This window comes from Triturus cristatus, chromosome 7 (genome assembly GCF_964204655.1).
Source record: "Triturus cristatus chromosome 7, aTriCri1.1, whole genome shotgun sequence".
Classification (NCBI taxonomy): Eukaryota; Metazoa; Chordata; class Amphibia; order Caudata; family Salamandridae; genus Triturus; species Triturus cristatus.
In genome coordinates this window covers 1,063,245,183-1,063,270,296 of record NC_140590.1, presented here as the reverse complement: position 1 = coordinate 1,063,270,296, position 25,114 = coordinate 1,063,245,183, and the positions used below count along the sequence as shown (strand labels likewise).

At 45.0% G+C, this 25,114-nt stretch overlaps 1 protein-coding gene across 6 annotated transcripts in view; it reads right to left on the bottom strand.

The window, feature by feature from the left end:
- Positions 1 to 1,212: 1,212 nt before the first annotated feature.
- FGF1 (fibroblast growth factor 1) overlaps positions 1,213 to 25,114 on the bottom strand; it is a 433,963-nt gene continuing 410,061 nt past the window's right edge. For all 6 annotated transcript variants that reach the window (XM_085618132.1, XM_085618131.1, XM_085618133.1 and 3 more), the window contains exons 3-4: positions 9,641 to 9,744; positions 1,213 to 3,632 (exon numbers count right to left, since the gene is read on the bottom strand). In XM_085618132.1, coding sequence (XP_085474258.1) covers positions 3,438 to 3,632; positions 9,641 to 9,744 — 299 coding nt within the window. In that variant the 3' untranslated portion in view covers positions 1,213 to 3,437. The remainder of the gene's footprint in view (positions 3,633 to 9,640; positions 9,745 to 25,114) is intronic.

Below are 25,114 nucleotides of genomic sequence, written 5' to 3'. Positions count from 1 at the left end.
TGCTGCTGTACAACATGCCTAAAAGGCATTAGCAAAGCCAATCGCTCTCACATAGGCTAGACCTATTGGCTTTGCCATTGCTTATTTGTAAATGAAGGCCATCGTGTTCTCCTATACCCCAGTCTTTATTGAAGCATTTCCTGGAAAGTGGTAACACTGAATCCGTTCTCCATGTTAGCACATTCAATCCCAGGACATATCACTTTATCAATCAAGATCAAGACATTTTTTATGCAAAATAGAAAAATTCGATAGTGGTTCAATTTTTACCTAGAGAGCATTCCAAGTGGATAGTATTTAACTAAGGCAGTGTTTTAGGACTGCTGCAAAAAAATACATCTGAGCTACTACTTCTGTTTCACTTAATATGACTCACCCCAAGCTCTAGAGATGCTTGCTTCTGGGTTATAGAATGAGAATATTCAAAGATCTATGTTGAGTAGGCCACCATGCAGCCTCTCTGAGCTCTATTTCAAGGTATTGACAAGAGTCCATATTTTTCCAGAGACCCCAGGAGCTTCTGGCTGCTTTCTTCCTCCTTCAAAGAGTGACAAACTGCACTGCGCCTCTCTGTCCTGTCTCAATTGGCCAGATAGAGCTGACATTTCAGCAACACCAGAGAGAACATTTGAGAAGATCAGGCAAGAGGTAAAGAAACAGAGCTCTTCAGCCTATGCATCACAGTTTTCGGGTTGTGGTCTAAACCTACTAGTTTGTTTCTAAAGTTTTGTAAAACACTACAATGCCACTCAAGTGTCACTTCGGAACAGCGTGTCCCTCGCCAGCACAATTCAGACTTAACCCAAGCAACTATGCTTCACTTATGTCCATCCTGAATAGTTACATATTAAGGAGTTTTCTGAACTATAATTAGTACATCTATAAGTTTATAGTACAAACTGGAAACCTAGCCACTTCTGGCTCTCATGGACATGAGATACTGACAGGGAAGTCGGACAACAAATCAATATGCATCACGCGTCACTCAAATTCATCCACACAGATTACCCTCCATCGCCACACACTGGGTCTAAGAGAAAAGACTCATGCATGGTTTGACTAGGGACATTTTCGGAGTGAGGAGCAATTGAAGGCAGAAGGCAGTCACCCGGAAGGGGTGAAGGTGGACTCAGAACCTACCACCACCAAGGCAAGAAGGCCAAATTCATTACAGCCTCAAACTCATTGTAAATGACTTTGGCTTGCACCTCATTATTGATACATTTTTTATTCAGTTGATATGTTGCAGGTAATACACTGCAATATGTTATGCTTACAATATAGTTCTGATAAATACATGACATAAATACTATCTTTAACTTAAAAAAAGACAGGTTTTCTTTACAAAGTTCTTCTACTGGTCCTTGATGTGCTTGGAAGCAGCTGACATTTACAAAGACCATCCTTTCCGGTTCTCTCTGGTGTTCCCTGTTGAGCTCAAAATGGTAACTTCCAGGTTTCCCTATGGCGAGTGAGTTCCTTGTTAGCGTACAGATAACTGATTTCAGTGCACCACGAAAGGCAGCCGCTTACAAGTCACTTGGGGGCCCGGGAACCCTTGGATTGGTCCAGTACAAGAAGTTGTTTACAGAGGTCCTTTTAGGAGTGCCAAAACATAGCTGTTGCAAAGGTGTTTGCATGCACTTTGCTGGAGGGGCAACCTTTGCTTCTGTTGAGTGCACTCTTGTGCCCCCTGCTGGCTGCTCCAAAGACAGACGCCTAGTCTGGCCTGAACTACTTGGCTTCAGAACCAGTCGTGCCTATGGCCAACACTAACAGTCTTACTTTCAACGGGTATTGAGCAGATTATCACTATGCACAGCAGCAATGTTTGAGGCATCCATTGTAGGCAGAGTGTTCCTACACAGCAAGGCCGCCATTGCCATTGATAATGGCTTTACTACAACGTCCAAGTCCATAGCTCACTCTGAGGCATCCAACGTAGGTCTAAGAAGGCCAGCTTCAGGTTGGAGCTTCAGGACAACTACTGGCTGTGTAAATTATTTCCCTTTAGATTCATTGGATGCAAATACATTTATGTGAATATCCTGAAAATCCGACACAAATTTGGCACTCGTGGACCTACGTTAGTCACCTTTGGCCTCGCTCGTGAACTGTGCGTGTTGTGACCTATCACAGTGGTTTTCAATCAGAAAATCTTTCAGTGATCCATGATATATAAGTATGCACACGAATATCTTCTTATTGTGTTCTGATGGCTGTGTTCATGAATACTACTTGTGATTTCATTCTAGAGATATATTTCTTTACATTGCGGACTTGGTTTCACTCCTGGCCTCATGTAACACAATCAAGCTGATGAGCACTGCAGTTGGCTCAAGCCACATAGGAATGACCATCTGACAGCAGAAGGGTTGTTTGGCTTCATGAGACATTCCTCAAACTACCTCAAAGTCACTTATAGGCTCTTGTGCAGCAGCACTAGCTCGGCACTATTAATCTTCGCTAATAAATCACTTTAGTGTGAGAGTCTGGTCTAGTACAGTGAAGTGAATTGACTCTCAATTCTTCTACGGACTCTAACGAGAATGTTTCGTGCACGTGACACAGGCTGGGTTGAGGGCAACTTAAAATGCTTGCTCCACCGAAGTGTGTTCTTCAAACTGCCCCACAGACGGCAAAGTTCCAGCTAGGGATGGAGACAAGTGCAGCACAAATGCCAATTGAATCAGTCACTGCCCTCTTTTTCACTACTGATAGTCTGGACACCAACTGGAGCCAAGCGTAACAGTGGTTTTAATGGACATGGCATCTGACTACAGGAACTAGACTGAAACCACTAACTGACTGGTCCTCCATCTGTTTGGACAGTGGACAATATCTCCTTTTTGCTCAATTGGCTCACATGGGAGATCAGCGTACTCCAGCATCAGTGAGCTGGGACCAGAGCACTACTGCTCTTCGTCTTCCCATATGTGGTAAATAAGGAAGAGGAAGACATGTTAGGAGGTTTAAACACATCATAGAAGTTTATCACTTCAAGGACTGTAGGAATGGGTGGACAACAGAGCGGGGGAGCGATTGAGGATAGTTGTATGTATTACATTGTCCTTCCACCACAGCAGCCTTTTGTATTGTGATAGGGTTAGCTACAGACACTTTGGTAGTGTTTCTTTCCTTTCTATAAATCACCACTAACATAAAAAAAATCACCTTAATGAACACTGGAAGTGCCCATTGTCAATGGGACAATGGCTGATCAACCAATAAGATCTCCTTATCCTCAAAACACATTAACTCTTCACTTCCATTTTGGAATTTATACACCGTTCTGTGTGAAACAAAAGGGTCCACTGGAACACTGGAAATCTGTGTGTATATAAAGTTCTAGGTGTTAGATGTTGAGAAGGTTCAAACTGGAGAGTTCACCTTCTGATAGATGGACGTTCTTCAATGTCACCTGAGGGAGGCATCCCTTAATCACTCGATACAGGCAGCGGAAGGAAAAGTATGGCTTTTTGGCCAAAGTGGGTCCGTGACCCCTGTTTGATCTTTCCATTCTTCTTGATGCCAACAAACCAGTCTTTATCTGCATGCATCTTGGACTTGTATGTGTTGTAATTGTTCTCCTCCAGTCGCTCCAAGAAGAGGCCTTCCTCGCTTGGTGATTGCTAAAAAAGAAAAAAGGAATATTTAAGGCAACAGTGAATTTTGTAAGCAACTGCATTAAGCCACTTAACGCATGCAGCAGCAGTGCAAAGAGAAGTATGCATTCAGTTACCAAGAAAGGTACTGTCAGTCAGCACTATTAGCCCCGCCTATCTTGGATTTGCTTCTGTCTAAATGCCTGGTATTTATTTAAGAAAGCACATATTTGCATTTCCTTCCTTGAAACTGTGGCATGAACTGGAATGTGTTACTGATTAAAATGCTATTTGGAGAAACCCTGACTCGACTAACTATTATTATGAATTGGCTTCTACCTAAATGGATGTGGACATTTCTAAGTTAACTTGATTTATGTAGATAAATGTAGACAATTATGCTAAGTAAGCTTACTTAAAAACTATCTTCGATCCCCCCCGGATCTAAAATATGGATTTGAGCAGGGACTTCAGGGGATTTCAATAATAACTCATGGAAAGGCAGTGAGCAAAATTCCAGATGTGTGGAGGAACCTTTTAAGTTGACACACTTAGGATTTTTTTTTAAAATTCAACGCACATGTATATACTCTTTAATCCCCCCCGTCTTGGGCACTCTATTAAGCCACTGATCCTAAGTTTCAAAGTTCTTATTTTAACATCTTGAAAACTAGAAGATCCAATTCATATGTTTTAACAGAACTGAATGTGGTCATAGGGCGTTTTGCCTTGAGCTCTTTGGTCTGTATGCTATCTAGCCAAGTGAATTACTGGACACCATCTGGGCATTTTTTGTTGGTTTACTTTAACTGACAGTTTCAGTTACCATTTTGAAAGGGGACGTGAGACATTTCAGCAACTAAAAATGTGGAAGCTCTTGCATTTATTAACAGGTTCTAATGTGCCCAGCTTTAAAATTATGTGAGTGAATGGCTTCTTTCCCAAAACAAACTGGTGTCCTTGGAAAGTGCATCTGTTTTTCACATTTGGGGAAAAAAATACCTCAGTTTAAATAATTGGTTTGCAAGCTAAGCGCCTTCACAGAGCAAAGACAAGTTATATTAGCACTCCTGCAATGCAGTGCTGAATCGCATCAGTGCGGAAAAAATTGCGCCCTCCAGATTTACTAAGAATCAAGCATCAATGACGCAATTGGCTGGCTTGCATTAAAAATGCCTGTTTAGCATGAAGCTGGAGAATTGTACTCCTATAATAAAATGTTACTCCCATTGATAAATGCCCTTAAGTACAAAATTAAACACAATTTTTCAAGGGTGTTTCATGCAAATTACAATACACATTATGCGTGTAAATATCGTGTGATATTTTGGTTGCCCCTAATTAGCACCTGGTTTCATTACATCTCGTCTGCTACAGCTCATGCCTCATTTTCAAGAAAATATGGAAGGTGCACTCGTTGCGGAGTCAATAGGGCAAGCAAGAATCTGTTCCAAATTGCTTCTTTTATTCTATCAATCTTTAAAACTGGCACACAGCTAACGTGTTTCGTTCCCAATTTTGCCAGAGGGAACTTCGTCAGGGCTCCTAAATAATCAGCTGGTCGGTGGTTGTGAGAAGTATGTTTCCTTAACCTGATCCTGCTTCGATTGAGGTACTTTTTCTTTGTTTCCCCTTCACTGTTGCTTACTCAAGCCCTCCCCGTCATTGCTTGACCCATTCCATGACCACCTCCTTCGTCGCTGCCGCTTACCTTCTCCCTCTTCTCTATGCATATATTAAGCCAAGCAGTGAGTACTTTTTTGGTTTCCTCATTATTGTTGCTTCCTCCAGCCCTTCCCAGACGTTGCTTGCCCATCTCCCCATCCCCTCCCGCTTCCCTGCTTCCCTGCTTAACCCGTTCCCACACTATCTCCTTGTCGCTGCAGCTTTTTTTCTGACTTTTATATATTTTTTGCTCCGCAGTTTTCTATAGCTAAACCGAAGGTATTGGAGCACTTTACGTGCTCACCAGTTACATTACACAAGGACACATTAATTTTTGTAGGCAGGGGGAGAGTAAGTGATTTGGCCAGAATCACAGGATATAGAGCTGAAGTGGAGACTTGAACCTGGTTCCCCAGCTCCAAAGTCAGCAGTTCTGGCCATTACGCCACAATCTCTCCCCTAAACATTGCTTCAGAAGATCTCCGCTTTTAGCTATGCTGAAAGTAAATGCCAAACAATCTTATTTTTTTCTACACTGTCATCACCTCTAACATACACAGCATATGTTTCTGCAAATTGGCAACAAACCTTCCGACTGCACTCTTTGCTAGAAATTACATTAAATTTAAGAGCCACATGAATCTTTAAACTTTACTTTTAGCCGTGCTATATAGCCAAGCTGCTGTATAACATGGCTAAAAGACAATAGCTCTTGTATAGGTGAGACCTATTGCCTTTGCCAATGTTTGTTTAGAATTAGGATTTCAGATTTGCTGACATGCCAGATCACTGTAGATTAGATTTGGCTTTGCTTCAAATCCTGGGGTGCTTTAACGCTCTTGCTGGCCCATTATGCCTCCTTAAAATGGGGTTTGTGGGTTTTCCTTGACACTGCCTATGTTTGGTGCCTACCTGCGTCAATTTTTTTTTACCTCAAATCCTTTAGCACTAGAAAGTTGATGAACGTTCCTGTTTGCGCTGCCTTGCTTCATGAAGCGACTTAAAATTGCACAACCACCATGCATAAGGAGAATGGGGCCTTATATTTACTCTTTTTATGTCAATTTTTTCAGAAAACATCGCAATCAAAGTCTCAGAGGCACATTTAAGGGGGAAACACAAGGCCTCTTTACAGGCTGCTGTACCCTGCTGCTGCTCGAAACAGGCTAAACTACCACCCAGCCTAAAAATACTCCCAATGTTCCACAGCTGGAAGTCCTATTTCATACCATGCAATCTGAGGAAATCTATACTTCCTAGCACCTCATTGGGAGCGGTTTTTGGCTTTTTCTGGCATTAAAACCGTCTGAACGGGGTTTGCCTGGAGCGCTGGGTGGCAGCGCACGTGGCTTTGGCGGGTGTTTGCTTCGGTGAAACTCCAGCACTGCGGGCTTTTTGTTTCAAGAGGCGAGCGAGGCTGTGTCACAGCACGAAACCGAGGCCAAATCAACAATTTAAGGACTCGTACAAAGGTGTGCCCTGTGTGGGCCCTAGCAGCCTGAGGGGGGCCCGAGGGCCGGCTGATTTAAAAGGGGTGTACGTCTTCTATGCTCTAGGACTGAAATCCCCCGCGCCACCTGTTCCGACTGAGGTGCCTGCCATCGAATCTACACCTCTTGCTACCCTCATTCAATTCACCTGTCACTCAGCAGTCTGCAGCCTCTTGTACCTGCCACACACTCCACTTTGATTTCGACTCCCTCACACTCCGCTTATCCCGATTTCTCTATTTTGACTCACTGAGATTGTTCCCTTTTTATCGCCGAGGCTCGATCCAATAAAGGACACATCAAATGGCCACTGAATGACACTGGAAGGATGGTGTCTCCTTTGCCTTGGCGCGAAATGTGTCCCACTGTGTAGCTTTTTGTTTGTTAGTTCCCCACGGGCTTCCCGCTATGTTAGTGTAGACAGATCTGCCCTCATCCCATCAGATTTTCTCCCACACCCCACAGTAACTCTCTCATGATCCGCTACTCTCCCCCAAAAAGTATTTTGGTCTCACTTTTTCTTTCTCTGTCTCTCTCTCTCTATTTTTCTCTCAATTTTTGCTCTCTCCCTCTCATATATCTCTCTTGTTCCTCTTTCACCCTAAAGTGATTGAACTGTTAAGTGCTTCAGACTGAAGTGATTGCACTGTTAAGTGCTATAGTAGGAGCCTCCTTGGACACCCCACCCCCGTCCATGGCCCTACTGGCTGCCACCATAGAGACACCTACAGAGATGCAATGGTTCAGGTCGATGGCGCTTCTGTTGGCAAGGAGGAGAGTTGCCATGCTGTGGATGAAGAGTGCCATGCCTGGACATAATCACTGTAACCAAGGTATGATTTGTTGTAGGGACCCAGCCGACATATACGCTATGGAACTACATCCTAGGTTCTGTAGCAGGGATTTTTGGGACTCGCTTTGTACTTCTCCACTACGACAAGATGAGCCTGATGTTCAATCTGTGAGTTTAAGGGTGATGTGTCTTCCGTCTGGTGCTGCTGGGCTGTATATTCATTGATTTATCAATGTCTTATGGAAAAAGAGGATTCTGGGTAACTTGGCTCATATTGTTGGATAAAGTTATAGATCTACATGTAAGATATGTATATTGATAATGTGTTTAGTGCTTGATGTTGTGCTCACTCGCAGTACTGTGCTCCAATTTTTCAATAGAAATTAAAAAAAAAAGAAGATAAGAAGCAAAACATTCCACAAGTTCAATTAAAAGAAGGCAGGTCTGGGGTACCATATCTGGTAGGCTGAAATGTTTAAACCCTTCACAAATTGCTCCACTATATAAAAGTTGTGATGAATCTGATGTTTTTCACCAGTTGCCTGTTCCACCCCTAGGGGGTCACTCACTGAAGATCTGCGCAGGTGCTCGTCTGGTGTAAAGCAACACAAAGCATTGCACTGATTTACTTAGCATCAAAAAATTATGCAGGAGCCAAGCAAAATTGTGCTGTGGCATACTACTGCATGTGAAGCCCTTAGTAAATTTAGCTCTAGCAAGTTGTGGGATGTAAGATACTTTGTTATGTTATTTTATGTGTATTTGTAAAGTGAACTAGCACCCGCAAGGGATCCTGGTGTTGAGCAGGTTTATGTGCCTGGCCCTTCCTGTGGTAGGTTGGTTAAATGAAAAAGGCAGATCTTGAGCTCCTTGTAGAATTTAGGGGTGGGCAAAAATTCTGCTCCACTGGCAGAGTTTGCTGAGTTTTTCCCACTCCGAGCTCTGATTGGAATGTGTAATTTCGTGCAAAACTCAGCCAACCGCCAGGTGGCGGAGTTTTTGCTCACACACGGCTCGCCAACAATAAGATGGCGTGCAAAAATTTGCTTGCCCTAGTGTGATTATCAGGCACAAGAACGCCTTACAGCGTGATTTCTCAACGCAGGCGGTAGCAGCAGGCCGCGACCATTAGCGTTGCGACTGCTGTTGCTCGAGTAGAAAATCTACTGAGGTGGCAGAAAGAAGCACCCTTTGGCAAACTGCTTGCTGTCGTTTGCTCTGATTTTACAGCATGGAACAAGCTTGTGGCACTAAAACTCAGTGCGAGCAATGCAATGAGCCAAATTCCGCCCGTTTGTAAAACTCTATAAAATTTCTCAGAGTTTTGATGTAACTATGAGTAAAAGTCTGCTAGTTCCGCCAACACTAGTAGAGTTCAAGAAGAGAGCAGAAGGCTCTGATGTGGAGGGGAGGTCGTTCCAAGCTTTAGGAGCGATTTAAGAGAATGCTCCATCCTCCTGATCTGGTTCTGTGTATGCATGGGATGTTTGCAAGTGGGAGTCCTGCAGAACAGAGGTTTCTGGGTGTGGTGGAAGAAGATGCAGCTGTTCTGGGAGGGGGGGACTGAGTTGTGTAGTGCACTGAATGTGTGTGTGAAAAGTTTAAATTGAGCGCATCTGAGTATCTTTAGCCAAGTTTAGTTCCTTGAGGTGTTTTGTGATTACCATGCCCTTGAAGAATTTAAGACAGTGGGGGTTGATCATATAAATCTCTACCTGAAATAAAATTATTTAACCCTTTATGAAATGTGTAGGCCTAGCATTTCTTGTATTACTGGCATAAAACCCCCATGGACTGCTATCTTACAATAAAACATAAAGCATATAAGATAGTGGACAAGAGATTGGGCGGACCTTACTGGAACTCTGAGAACTGGATCAAGTTGCTGCTCACCAATTTCTGAACAACATAAGCATGCCTTTCTGTTCTGTGGGTTTCTAATATAAGGCAGCATGGGATGACAATTTAGATCAGAAACGCTAGTGAAGGTCTAACTGCTTCTGTGTGGTCAGCATTACTCATAGCTGGGCTATTCTGGAGTTCTCATATCCTCTGAGTGTCCCTCACTATACCAACCTCATACTTACAGATGCGTATAACCGCCCGTCGCTGTCCATCGCCAAGTACTGGCCTGTCTCCAGGCTCTTTATGTACACCTCGCCCACGCTTTCCGCGTAAAACTGCAGCTGGACTGAGAAGGAAAGGGAAAAAATAGCAAATGAATATGGAGATCACATTAAAAAAAAGATTTCTGTTTTCCAAATGAGGCTGGACTTCCCCGAACTCAAAAGTCAGCAGCCAGTAATCTTGGAACCTACTCCTGAATCTCTGCAACACTGGAAGAAATCTTCCTCTGGGGAACATGCAAGTCCGCTCTCATTCATATCAGCAGAATATGATTTAAAAGTAAGATAGCATCCTCATTTAATGAAGTACAGTAACAAAGACATCACGTTTAGTATTCAAACATTCAATGGCAGAAATAAAGGTATACAAGAGAGAGTTAGTATTCCAAGCAAGAGAGAGCAAGTGTTCCAAGCAAGAGAGAGTTAGTGTTCCAAGCAAGAGAGAGTAAGTGTTCCAAGCAAGAGAGAGTAAGTATTCCAAGCAAGAGAGAGTAAGTGTTCCAAGCAAGAGAGAGCAAGTATTCCAAGCAAGAGAGAGTAAGTGTTCCAAGCAAGAGGGAGTAAGTATTCCAAGCAAGAGAGATTAAGTGTTCCAAGCAAGAGAGAGCAAGTGTTCCAAGCAAGAGAGAGTTAGTGTTCCAAGCAAGAGAGAGTAAGTGTTCCAAGCAAGAGAGAGTAAGTATTCCAAGCAAGAGAGAGTAAGTGTTCCAAGCAAGAGAGAGTAAGTGTTCCAAGCAAGAGAGAGTAAGTATTCCAAGCAAGAGAGAGTAAGTGTTCCAAGCAAGAGAGAGTTAGTGTTCCAAGCAAGAGAGAGTAAGTGTTCCAAGCAAGAGAGAGTAAGTATTCCAAGCAAGAGAGAGTAAGTGTTCCAAGCAAGAGAGAGCAAGTATTCCAAGCAAGAGAGAGTAAGTGTTCCAAGCAAGAGGGAGTAAGTGTTCCAAGCAAGAGAGAGCAGAGAGAGTAAGTGTTCCAAGCAAGAGAGAGTAAGTGTTCCAAGCAAGAGAGAGCAAGTATTCTAAGCAAGAGAGAGTAAGTGTTCCAAGCAAGAGAGAGCAGAGAGAGTAAGTGTTCCAAGCAAGAGAGAGTAAGTGTTCCAAGCAAGAGAGAGTAAGTGTTCCAAGCAAGAGAGAGCAAGTATTCCAAGCAAGAGAGAGTAAGTGTTCCAAGCAAGAGAGAGTAAGTGTTCCAAGCAAGAGAGAGTAAGTGTTCCAAGCAAGAGGGAGTAAGTGTTCCAAGCAAGAGAGAGCAGAGAGAGTAAGTGTTCCAAGCAAGAGAGAGTAAGTGTTCCAAGCAAGAGAGAGCAAGTATTCTAAGCAAGAGAGAGTAAGTGTCCCAAGCAAGAGAGAGCAGAGAGAGTAAGTGTTCCAAGCAAGAGAGAGTAAGTGTTCCAAGCAAGAGAGAGCAAGTATTCCAAGCAAGAGAGAGTAAGTGTTCCAAGCAAGAGAGAGCAGAGAGAGTAAGTGTTCCAAGCAAGAGAGAGTAAGTGTTCCAAGCAAGAGAGAGCAAGTATTCCAAGCAAGAGAGAGTAAGTGTTCCAAGCAAGAGAGAGTAAGTGTTCCAAGCTAGAGAGAGTACATTTTCCAAGCAAGAGAGAGTAAGTGTTCCAAGCAAGAGAGAGTAAGTGTTCCAAGCAAGAGAGAGCAAAAGAGAGTAAGTGTTCCAAGCAAGAGAGAGTAAGTCTTCCGCTGCTTTCAGAACTGCTTGAGCAAAAGAAAAACAATTGATGGACGGAATGCAGAAAAAATCAAAACATTCACCCCCAGTCAAGAGATCTGGGTTAAATCCATCATTCTTTTGCTCACCATGCCACCCCAGTTTAGACCTGGCCATATGCAAATGAGTCTTGACCCTGTGCCTCATGGGAACAGTCCAGCCCGAACTGCCAAAACAGCTCCTCCCTGGACCGGAAAAAAGCATCCTAGGACCGGTTTCGGGGTTGCATTTGGCTGGGTTCAAACTGGAATGGCATGGTGAGCAAAAAAACGATGGATTTAGGCCTAGATCTCTGTACTGGGGTGAATATATGACATTGTTCTGCATTCTGTCCATCAACTGTTGTTTTTGCATTCAGAACTGCTTGAGACATGATAGGCATCTGGCCTCTGGCAGGAATAAGGGAGCCATGAGGATGGCGGGGAGCTCCAGCTTATATGCCAGATGGTATGCAGTAGGGGCAGATGCCCACCGCCAATCAGTGTCAGGTTCATCCTTAGAGTTCAAATGTTGAGCCTGTCAAGCTACTACTAATAATAATAATAAAGACATTAATAAAGCACGCAGCTACCCCGAATGGGGCGTCCCAGCGCTTATACAGACAGTACCCAAGGTAGAGGAGAGCGCAAATCTAGTCATTACGACTGAAGAGCCAGGTCTTTAAGGCCTTTCTGAATTCCTGTTTGGACTGCATCATGTGTCGGTGGGAAGGAAGGTTTTTCCAGTATTTGGTGGTTCCCACCTCGAATGTTCTACCCCCATTCTTGCCTTCGCAAAACGGGGGGTGGAGTGGTAACGTTTGTGGTTAGGCTTTAAGGGTCTGTCCTTTATATGGACGAAGTCTCTTCCTCAGGTAGCTAGGCCCTTTCCCTTGATACGCTCTAAAGGCAAATGTCAGGACCTTAAATTTGATACGTTAGGCTATCGGCAGCCAGTGGAGTTGCCTGAGGTGGGGAGACCTTACAGACCAGTCTAGCTGCCACGTTCTGGATAATCTGATGTCTTTGGATCAAGCCTAACGGCATGCCTCTGTACAGGCCATTAGCATAGTCGAGGTGGGAGGTGATTAGAGCATGGACCACGGTTTTGCAAGCTGATTCTGGCAGGAAATCAATACATTTTCTGATAGTTTTAATTTTGCCGAAACAGGCCGCAGATACCAGTTGAACGTTGGTAGTGAGGGACAGGTCTTTGTCCCATCTAACTCCCAGGTTCTTGACAGAGCCCTTCGGAGTGGGAGCATCTCCCAATTCAGCTGGCCACCACAAGTTTATCGGGGGGATAGCTTGGTTAAAAAACAAGACCTCTGTCTTGTCAGCATTTAGTTTTAAGAAGTTGTGGTTCATTCAAGCTGAGATGTTTTTGAGGCACTCTTTTAGCGGGTCAAAGGTGGAGGCTGACACTCCGCTGAAGGTAAACAGCAGCTGAGTGTCATTCGCGTAGGATGTCACTTTGATCCCCATTTTGGCGATGAGCTCCGCCAGGGGTGTTAAATAGACATTAAAAAGAAGCAGGCTCAGGGCCGAACCCTGCAGTACCCCCATTTTAATAGTTTAGCGGGCGAGGTGAAAGGGTGGGTTGAGACCTGTTGTTTTCGGCCATGCAGGCAAGATGTGATCCAATTCAGTGCTGTCCCCTGGATGCCTATGCAATTAAAGCGATCTAAGAAGATGGAATGGGACACCTTGTCAAATGCTGCTGACAGGTCTAACAGCATCAACATGGCCGTGGAGCCTCCATCCCCCGCCCAGCGTATGGAATCGGCCATCTCGATCAAGATTCTGTACGGAATCCAGGGCGAAAGCCAGACTGGGACTCATGCAATAGGCCATTGGACTCGATGAATGCTGCCAATTGCTGGTGGGCTAATTTTTCTAAAACTTTTGCGGGAGCGGGGAGCAGAGAAATAGGCCTATAATTACTGGTGACTTGAAGGTCATTATTAGCTTTCTTCAGTATAGGAAGAAGAAATGTGTGCTTCCAGACTGATGGAAAGATCTCCTGTTTGAGTGAGGAATTTCAGATGGCATTTAGAGGAGGATTGAGGCACTCAGCTAGGGCACTATATTGTTTAACTGGCCACGGGTCGCCAGGGGACCCGGATTTACATTTCTGAAGCTCGGTCAGAGACGTTTTCCATGGAGATAGTATCAAATTCCGAGACAACTGGCATAGGGGTATGCCCTGGGTTATTAGCTTTGGTCACCTCTGGGGGACAGGGTTCTGCTGGGAAGGACACATAAATCAGGGCAATTTTCTCCTCAAAGAAATCCGAGATCCTATTACATAGCTTCTGTGACAGGGTTCTAAAGTGTGTGAGCGCTAAAGGGCTCGTAAAGGACTTCACCATCTTGAAGACTTCTCTAGACAAGTTCTTGGCGCTAATAATGCTCTCGGCTAGGAAGACTCTCTTTTTAGCAATGAGGAGTTTACGGTATTCTTTTAGCATTGCTCGGTAGCCCATTTTGCTCTCCTGGGAGTAGGATGATCTCCATTTGCGTTCCAGTCTTTTGCATTCAGATTTGTTGGCTCTGATCTCCTCTGAAAAGCATGGAGTGGAAGGGGACATTCTCGTGGAGTTTACAGGCCTCAGGGATGCAACTGAGTCGAGTGCATCGCTGAACCACTTATTTAGGTTTGTGATGCTAGCCTCAAGGTTATTTGAAATGGCTGGTGTGGAGTCCTGCACATGCAGGGCAAGGGACTCCGGGGAAACCCTACTCCACTTCCTTCTGAAGTCTTTCGGTATGGAAGTGGCTCTCAGACCACTCTTCAGGTGTAGCTGGAAAAAGGGATCAGAAAGTGATTCGACCAGATCACCAGCTCGGGGGTATGCACTGTAATGTTGGGTAGGTTCGAACATATAAGGTCTAGTATATGGCCTGCCTTATGTGTCGGAGACGAGACTCGTTGGATCAGGTTGCAGCGGCAAGTGTGGAAATGAAGTTTGCACTATGCGAGCAGGATGGATCGTTCACATGGAAATTAAGCTCGCCCAGCATCGTGAAATTCGAATAACGCGTGCTGGCCTGGGTAATATAGTCAACCAGAGTGAGGGAGGAACTATGGCCACAGTTTGGGGGTCTGTAGAGCAAGAGTCCCGAGCAGGAGACGGACTGTTTAATACAGAAGGGAAGTCCTTCAATGTTATCTATCTGCTCAAAGTTGGAAGTTGTGATCTCCCATGTAGCTTTATGAATGATCGGCAATCCTCCCCAGGTCTCTTGTTTTGTCTATTAGCACAGATTATGCCATAGTCCTGGGGGATAGCTAAGACCACAGCTAGGTTAGAGTCTTCCCGTAGCCATGTCTCGGTCAGGAACATAAGGTCCCAATTATGGTCCGCTAGGAATTGGTGTATGTCCAGGGCGTGTTTAGGCAGTGATCGGCAGTTATTGAGACAGGCTTTTAGCTCCAAGGGCCTAGGGTGTTTAGGGAGGGTTAGGTGGGGACCCTTAAATCCCTCATAGTTGTGTCTGGTGTTAGGGATAAACTTACAGCAGAGACACGAGTAAGTCTCCGCCGGATCCCCAAGTGAAACGAGAGTCAGGTTCTGGCAGGTGAGAGGTCTGAGGGCAAGGAGCTCTTATCGACTCCAACTGCGCGAATAATCCCTGGAGATTAGGGCAGCATAACCGGCACTGGCCGCTGTCCGGACGCGGACGGGCGCAGACGGGCTTGCCTTTGGTGCACCTTCGGCGCGCCGCCCATGCACCCGCTGTGCGTCGGCACCATCTGGTCCTGAAGTATTCAGGATCATTACCACAGGCGAGACACTAGAGCGTCACCCTGCCAAGATGGCTGCCAAATCTTTCCTGTACTTACTTAAGAAAATGGAAAGCTAGGTTGGTATTTCCCTTCTGAGAGTGTTTCCCTCCTCAGAGTGGAGTCTGGGATGGTCCTCTCACAAAATGCTTTGAAAGGACCTCTGGCAATGCACAGAGGCCATGTACACCTTCTAGATTGCTGCCATGTAGGAAAACGATATGGATTGCCATAGACAGACCCGAAACAAACAACAAAAGGGAAGAAGAAGTAGGGGAATGGGTAGTCTTTGGTAGGCAGCCCATTTCTCAATGTTGCAAATGCCATCCATACACAAAGGGAAATGTTCACAGGCAGCTACAGGTAACACAAATGTGCAATGTACAGGTATGGCTTGCAAAGCACTTACTGTATACATCTGTTCTAATATTCCCAATGGGTTGCACCTGTGGTAACTACGTGTAATGTTAATAAACTTTACCTTCATTGAAAATATATACAACAAGGTCCTAGTCTGCTCAAAGTCTCTGCAATTCATTTAAATGAGATGGTCATCAGACAATTCCCTTGGGGATGAACAAGCTGTCAATACATTGATACACAGCACATTTCTTTCAATCCGGGGCGATGGGAGGTGAAATCTAGACCACCGCGTAGGGTGACCAGAGGCAAAAGATACCAAATTGCTCAGAGAAGCAGTAAAGGTTTCTCCCTGTGTCAGGGCACAACCGGGCAGCAAAATATAACTGAACCAAGAGTCATTGCACCAGCCTCTGTCTGAACTCAAGACTGGCATTGTGAAGCTTATCAGACTGATCCAGTAAAAGCATTCCAACTCTAGGGCCCAGTGTCAGTCACACACAACTGGGGGAATGGGGTAAAATGTTCTCTTGTCAGAAACCTATCGGACTGTGGCCTGCAGAACAGCTGTGATTGGAGTGAGAGAGGAGCAGCGAGCACCATCCCAGATGGAGGTGCCAAGGTATAGTCAGGGTAATATTAGCATTAGAGAAGCCCTATCAAAATGATTACATATCATATGGGAGAGGAGTCGGCCTAACGGCAGTGCTTTAAATGGGCCGGTACTCGCCGGTACGGAGTACCGGCACTTCCGAATTTTTTTAACGTCAGTACCTGCACTTCTCTGTCGCCAGGGAGAGTGCCGGTACCCTGATCGGCGGCGCGTCATGCTCAGGTTCGTTTTCTCCTCCAGGGCAGTAATTAACTTGGCTGAAGCAGCCTTTGCAGGTTTGCTGGCAAAGATCCCAGCAGCGCCCATGTGAATGTCCCCAAACTGCAGGGGGGTGAGAGGGTTTGTGCCACGCTGTGATTAACAGGACAGGGTCTCTAGACAGACCCTGCCCTGTCAATCAGGTGCGCAGCGAGCATTCGGGTGAAAGTGCCATCATGACTTTCATTTTGTGTAATCTTTTTTTTTTATTTACAGAAACACATTTCTCATGTGTTTTAATTTGTGCTGTAACTGGTACAGAAGTAATTATGTATGATCATATTTTGCCCTTAGCCCCGCCCACTTGCCACACCTCTATTTTAATGAGTACCTGCACTTATTTTTCCCCATTTAAAGCACTGCCTAACGGCTAGGGCGGTCGACCTCGAATCTGGGGAACCGGGTTCGAGTCTCGGCAATGACGCTGAACATTTTGTGATTCTGGGCAAATCACTTAATCTCCCCGTGCCTAAAATAAAAAAAAAAAGAATGTGTCCTCATGTAACGCAACTGGTGCTATGTAAAGCGCTCTGATACACGATTCGGGTCAAGTTTGCGCTATATAAAACTGTAAAATTACAAAAAAAACGTGGTGTTCCATTTTCTTGAGTGAGTGCAGGAAAGATTTGGCATTTAGGGCTAGCTTGCACATATATGAAATTGGTGATAAAATACTGTAGATAATTAAGTCCAGAGATGGAGGAAACTATCCAAACTGAGTTTATCGAGTACCCCGGGATGAGATTTGTTTTTGTGCTTCGATGTGATGAGCATCCATATGTTTGTCCATATACTCATCAGATATTTACTATGGCTCTGCAGCTCATGTTAGTATGTTGTCGTGACTTTGGAATAGCGTCCTGGGCCATGCCAGTCTTTGAAGAATGTGTGACGTCACTGTGGAATTTTATGTGACTGAATTCCACAAGTTCATTTAGAGAGTTCAGAAGGGAAAGGGGTGAGCTAGCACAGTTAACAACTACACAATAGGAACTTTGTGGTAGCTTAAAATGTTGCAACGACTTTCCCACTCTTTTTTTTCCCTTCTAAACTTACATCTCCAATAACTAGGTATACGTGCTGCAGGAATTGTGGCAACATTCACGAAAATCTCACATTTTCCTAAGGTGGTTGTAAGGATGGAATCCCTGTCAAAGAAATACATTTTCCATGTTAAAAAAAAGCGAAAATATGTTTTAAATGTAATTTTCCAATACCTATGCAGACAGTCAATGCGATATGTATCTCATGTACAGTTTGGAAAAACTGTATAGATCAGAAATGTATGTGAATATGATACGTTTCTGTTCCTAATTCTAACGTTAGGAGTTTTGAGAATCTGGAGATTGGTTCTAAAGGTGAATATTTGTAAATGTACACAATGCATACTTATACACCATGCACAAAGGGTTATTACTGTCTTTGTGAAAAAGATGAGTAGTCCTCCAAAAAATATTTATTACATACACCTGACTTATGCTTTCAATTCCGCAAATTCAACTTTACGATGGCAGTAGGCCATTCTCCAACTGTGAAAGGGGTAGGACATCCCACTCTCTATCTCAGATCAACTGATGCGCACTCTACAGTCAGATAAAATCATCAGATATGGCTTTCCTCAACGTATAATTATATTCCTCTGATTTATCGCTCCCAAATTCATTCTTATAAGTTACACACAACCAGGTTGTCTTGGCTTTAGAAGTGACAAAGACAGACAGACAGACAGACAGACAGACAGACAGACAGACAGACAGACAGACAGACAGACAGACAGACAGATAGATAGATAGATAGATAGATAGATAGATAGATAGATAGAGATAGATTGATCGCTTATGCAAATAGATCACCAACAATTAATCACAAAAGAATCAATACAGCCAAAAATTAAAACATATAGGCATACCAAAAGTATGTAACTAAAACTCGAGAGCCTAACCCTCAGATTCTTCCACTTCCCTATCCAGGATCAGAGACCACATCTGAAACTCGCATGTGTCAAATACTTCCATCTACAGAGATTTAGTTAGCCAAGGCACATGCAATTCGACCCACAAATACCCTTGCAAAGAGCATCAGCACTCCATTTCAACTTCTTAGCCAATCACCAATGAGCAGCTCTAGAACCCAACCACAGAGTCGAAAGAGGCATGATGTGCCTTTCACCTATGCACCAGACACACAATTGATGGACAGAATGCAGATCAAATCAAAACATTCACCCCCAGTCAAAAGATCTGGGTTAAATCCATCATTCTTTTGCTCACCATGCCACCCCAGTTTAGACCTGGCCATATGCAAATCAGTCTTGACCCTGTGCCTCATGGGAACAGTCCAGCCCGAACTGCCAAGCCAGGTCCTCCCTGGACCGGAAACAAGCATCCTAGGACCAGTTTCGGGGTTTCACCCCTCTTCAGCCAGGATAGCTTGATTCCAGTGGCACAGTGAGCCCAGGACTCACGTCTGAGTATACCTGGTGCACTTAGGGCGAGAAAGTAAAAGACACACAATTGATGGACGGAATGCAGAACAAATCAAAACATTCACCCCCAGTCAAAAGATCTGGGTTAAATCCATCATTCTTTTGCTCACCATGCCACCCCAGTTTAGACCTGGCCATATGCAAATCAGTCTTGACCCTGTGCCTCATGGGAACAGTCCAGCCCGAACTGCCAAGTCAGGTCCTCCCTGGACCGGAAACAAGCATCCTAGGACCGGTTTCGGGGTTTCACCCCTCTTCAGCCATAGGACACAGGGTCAAGACTGATTTGCATATGCCTGGTTCCAAATTGGAATGGCCTGGTGAGCAAAAATACGATGGATTTAGGCCCAGATCTCTGTACTGGGGTGAATGTATGATATTTTTCTGCATTCTGTCCATCAATAGTTCTTTTTGCATTTGTCACCCCGAGTGGGACGGGTATGCTCAGACGTGCGTCCCGTGCTCTCCATGCCACTGGAATCAAGCTATCCTGGCTGAAGAAGGGTGAAACCCCGAAACCAGCCCTAGAATGCTTGTTTCCAGTCCATGGAGGACCTGGCCTGGCAGTTCGGGCTGGACTGTTCCCATAGGGCACAGGGTCAAGACTGATTAGCATATGGCTGGGTCCAAACTGGAATGGCATGGTGAGCAAAAATACGATGGATTTAGGCCCAGATCTCTTTACTGGGGTGAATGTATGACATTGTTCTGCATTCTGTCCATCAATAGTTCTTTTTGCATTTGTCACCCCGAGTGGGATGGGTATGCTCAGACGTGATTCACTGTGCTTCCAACCAGAGCTGACCCAATGCTGATATTGGGAGAAGGCGACGCCATTTTAGGAAACATATTGCAGTATTGCAGGAACACTGATCATTGGTATAGAATAATAAGATGATATTTCACTAAGTGGCTTTTTTAAAGAATCTTAGTAATGGTTGCAGCATTTAAGGACAGGAGAATATATTTAAAAAAAAATTGACTTTCCCATCTGCGGAGGGGTGAAAACCAAGTGCCTTGGTTGGTATCAGCTAGTAGCGGATCCTGAGTTAAAAAACATAAGGTGCGCTGGAATTACCCTCAGAGTAACTACTTTTGGCTGAGTTTAACGCTTGAAGTCCATCAATCATGTTTTTAATTTTGTCAGTAAGATGCCATAAGCGTGACAGATATGCCACGACATGGGTCCTGTGCTCTGAGATGCCATAGTGTCCAAGATAGCAGGAGCTGTCTGTGCTGAAGAACAGCAAGACGACTGGACCATCCGTGCTGGAGAAGGGCCAATACTAATTTCCCCAATGATTCACCCATATTTATAGTGCTACCGTGAGCTAAAAATGATGGACTAGAGTAATTACCGGTGGCTGAGGTGAATACCAGCATTAAACCCTCCACGTTTTGTTTTTTTCCAGACAGAAGCTCTAAATGTGAACGGTACCCAGTAGCTTGCGGAACAATGGTATCACTGTGTAAGACAAGGATGTTGCAGATTGTCACCATCCAGATCCACAGGGGGCACCTCACTCGTCTGCTTGCCCTAGGGCTGGCACAGGAAGCGCAACGAGGAACAGGCAGTGAAGGGACTAAATTTCATGGAATGCTCTCCCTTTAGTAGAAGAACTGTATAAGCGAGGAACCATCCAAAAAAGAATAGCACTTGTACCTGTATCTGGTTTCAGCACTTCTTGGGGTAACTCTTCACATCACCAACTGGCAGGTCGAGATATTCGTGGGGTTACATTTGTTCCCCTACAGAGGAGAGGTAGGCTAGAAATTTAGGCCAAGACTCGCTTGCAAACAGTGGGCCCGTTTCTGTAGCAGCGCAGAAGCTACACAGTAAGCACAAAATAATGGACTGGAATGTGGCCCTGAGTAATTACTAGTGGCTTAGTACCCCCAGGGGCACCCTGCTGTCCCCCCTCCCCCATAGTAGGTTACCCAAATGACACACACAAGACAGTTGGTGTTGGGTAACAATGCTGCAGGTTTATTACATAATTTCAGAATATGTAATGGGTGGGTTATCTTACGGGCGATCCAAGGGCAGGCAACCAACTGGGTCGCCTGCCCGCCTGATGAGCCGGGCAGCGCGGGAGCGATGCCCGCCGTTGCTGCCATCCAGGTGATTCTTTCTACGATCACGTGCACTTGTACCTGTATCTGGTTTCAGCACTTCTTGGGGTAACTCTTCACATCACCAACTGGCAGGTCGAGATATTCGTGGTGTTACATTTGTTCCCCTACACTACAGAGGAGATGTAGGCTAGACATTTAGGCCAAGACTCGCTTGCAAACAGTGGGCCCGTTTCTGTAGCAGCGCAGAAGCTACACAGTAAGCACAAAATAATGGACTGGAATGTGGCCCTGAGTAATTACTAGTGGCTTAGTACCCCCAGGGGCACCCTGCTGTCCCCCCTCCCCCATAGTAGGTTACCCAAATGACACACACAAGACAGTTGGTGTTGGGTAACAATGCTGCAGGTTTATTACATAATTTCAGAATATGTAATGGGTGGGTTATCTTACGGGCGATCCAAGGGCAGGCAACCAACTGGGTCGCCTGCCCGCCTGATGAGCCGGGCAGCGCGGGAGCGATGCCCGCCGTTGCTGCCATCCAGGTGATTCTTTCTACGATCACGTGCACTTGTACCTGTATCTGGTTTCAGCACTTCTTGGGGTAACTCTTCACATCACCAACTGGCAGGTCGAGATATTCGTGGTGTTACATTTGTTCCCCTACACTACAGAGGAGATGTAGGCTAGACATTTAGGCCAAGACTCGCTTGCAAACAGTGGGCCCGTTTCTGTAGCAGCGCAGAAGCTACACAGTAAGCACAAAATAATGGACTGGAATGTGGCCCTGAGTAATTACTAGTGGCTGAGATAATTCCAGCATTTCCCCCATCGCCCTCTGTTGTTCTGAGTCTAGAGGGCTGCGCAGGAATTCTGGAACAAGTGGAGTAAATGGAAGCTTTGATATCACTTCACGGAGAGAACATTCCAGAAAAGCACTTCGGGGCCTGCTGCTGCTGCTGCTGTAAGTGGTGTAAATGACTCCTCGGCAGTAGTAACGACGTGCAGCGTTCCCCAGGAAAGCCCGGGCACGCTTACTCATGCTGCGGGACTGCCGCTGTATTATTCCAATGTTCTTTCCACGTCCTCTGCCCACACATGGTTTCGAAAGTTACATGTTATGCTGAGTTTATTCTAGGAAATAGACCTTCCGTTCCCAGGCGATGTTTACACAGCGTTAAGTCATGCTTTTTAAGCCCACTGTGAGGCTTTTTTTTGTGTAGCCACTGTTTATAATGAGAGAGCTGCCACAGACTGGTTCGAAAGGCCAAGCCTAAACAAGCATTTGCAATGCAATAGGTCTCGCATTATAAAAGTGTGAGCAGTTGGCATTGTTAATAATAATGCAACACTAGCTATTGGCATTGTAAATGATAATGCCATTTATTTATGTGTTTGTTTTATAAAATAGATTAAAAAGGCATTGTCATGAACAATGTCAATAGCTGAAACTTTTGCAAATGCGAGACCTATTGCATTGCAAATGCTTGTTTCAGTACAGCAGGCTTTTAAAAAAGTTTTAGTCACTACTCAAAATGAAATCCATTTTATCAGCATTGCCAGTGCTCCTTTATGTTTAATGCCCTAAATGAAACACAATGTTCTAAGCAGATTGCTAAACAGCATCTCCAGCCCCGATCACAATGTCTCACTTCATGTTGGACAGTGGGCATCCTGTTTTTATGCAGTGCCAAGACGGGGTGAACTAATGCACAGACTGAGGTCTGTCAGCCTCTGAGGCTCAAAGCATTCCTTGCAACAGTCCGCTGTGTCAAGGTATTGCCATGTGTACAGCACGCACTCCGCTACAACAAGGGGTTTCAAAGTTGGGGGTGACTTCACAAACTTTCCCAAGGTGTTCATCGTGTTTGGTGACAGCGTATTTATGCTGACAGCCAGAAAACGGTTTGTGGTTGTGTGTGTGGCTGTGTGTGGGTGTTGTGATTGTGTGTGTAGTAGTGTGTGTGTTGTGGTTGCGTGTGTAGTTGTGGTTGTGTGTGTGGATGTGTGTTTCTGTTATTGTGTGTGCTTGTGTGTGGTTGTGTGTGTGGTTCTGTGTTATTGTGGTTGTGTGTTTGTGTTATTGTGTGTGGTTGTGTTTGTGTGTGTGGTTGTGTGTGGGTGTGGTTGGGTGTGTGTGGTTGTGGTCGTGTGTGGTTGTGTGTGGTTGTGGTTGTGTTTGTGGTTTTGTGTTTGTGGTTGTGTGTTTGTGTTATTGTGTGTGTGTGGTTGTGTGTTTGTGTTATTGTGGTTGTGTGTGTTTGTGGTTGTGTGTGGTTGTGTGTGTGTGGTTGTGTGTGTGTGTGGTGGTGTGTGTGTGTGTGTGGTTTTGTGTGGTTGTGTGTGTGTGGTTGAGTGTGGTTGTGGTTGGTTGTGTGTTGTGGTTGGGTGTGTGTTGTGGTTGGGTGTGTGTTTGTGTGATTATGTGTGTGTTATTGTGTGTGTGGTTTTGTGTGTGTGGCTGTGGGGTTTGTGTGTGGTGGTGTGTGTGTGTGTGGTTGTGTGTGTTTGTAAGTGGTTGTGTTTGTGGTTTTGTGTGTGGTTCTGTGTGTGTGTGTGGTTGTGTGCTGTTGTGGTTGTGTGTGTAGTTGTGGTTGTGTGTGGTTGTGTGTTTGTGTTATTGTGTGTGTGTGTGCTTGTGGTTGTGTGTGTGGGTGTGGGGGGGGTGGGTTGTGGTTGTGTGTGTTGTGGTTGTGTGTGTGTTTGTGTTATTGTGTGTGTGGTTATGTGTTTGTGTTATTGTGTGTGTGGTTGTGTGGTGGGGTTTGTGTGTGTGTATGGTTTTGTGTGTGTGGTTGTGTGGTGGGGTTTGTGTGTGTGTATGGTTTTGTGTGTGTGGTTGTGGGTGTGTGGTTGAGGGGTTTGTGTGTGTGGTTGTGGGGTTTGTGTGTGGTTGTGTGTGGTTGTGGGGTTTGTGGGTGGTTGTGGGTGGTTGTGGGTGGTTGTGGTTGTGTGTGTGAGTGGTTGTGGTTGTGGGTGGTTGTGGTTGTGTGTGTGAGTGGTGTGTGTGTGTGTGTGGTTGTGTGGTTGTGTGTGGTTGTGTGGTTGTGTGTGTGTGTGGTTGTGTGTGTGTGTGTGGTTGTGTGTGTGTGTGGTTGTGTGTGTGGTTGGTTGTGTGTTGTGGTTGTGTGTGGTTGTGTTTGTGTTATTGTGTGTGTGGTTATGTGTTTGTGTTATTGTGTGTGTGTGGTTGTGTGGTGGTGTGTGTGTGTGGTTGTATGTGTGTGATTGTGTGTGTGTGTGGTTGTGTGTGTGGTTGTATGTGGTTGTGTTTGTGGTTTTGTGTGTGTTTGTGGTTTTGTGTGTGGTTCTCTGTGTGTGTGGTTGTGTGTTGTGGTTGTGTGTGTGTGTGTGTGTGTGGGGTGTGTGTGTGTGGTTGTGTGTGTGTGTGGTTGTGTGTGTGTGGTTGTGTGTGTGTGCGTGCAATCCTAATCAAAACACAATGGCACAGACTTTAGTTTCATTAGACCTGAGGAACCGTACATAAGAGATGAAGAATTGTTATCGGTAACGGACCCACTAGGCCTCCAGTCAAGTAATAGTGGTCATGAACGTTATAAATTAAAAACAACGAAACGGAAAAATTAACAATCTCATCACTCACCCACTTGAGGGTCTCAGAAGGAGCCTAGATCCCGCTTGGACTCAGAATCTCTCAGGTGCAACAAAGCCCCTTTGGTACAGAAAGATAGGGTGGATAACCCTGGCTCAGTGGTTAACAACGAAAAGTCCACCTTTGACACACCAGTCATGAACTTACAGATACAGAACTGGTGGTCGGTCATTGACACCACACTAACAACCATGGGCTAGGTGGCAATGGTGCATGCTGACTAAATGGACTCTCAGATTGTAATATTACAGTCCCTGGCAAAGAACGTGAAGAAGATAGAATCGCGACTGGATAATCTAAATTCTTTCATAATGAATGCCCAGTTACAGACTGACAAGGAGCGCTGTTATTGCTCACTTCTCCTCGAAAAAATCTCTGCATTCCCTGAAATAAATGTCGAATCTTCTCAGAGAATATAAAGTAACATACATCATAACAGCAATGAAAGGCCCCTTCCCCGTTCCTCATCAAAAAGTTGACCAAATACGGTTTTTGGTGTCAGTTCCCCCGGGGCACAAGCAGGCATCCACTTCTGTCAGGACAGCTGATCGGACC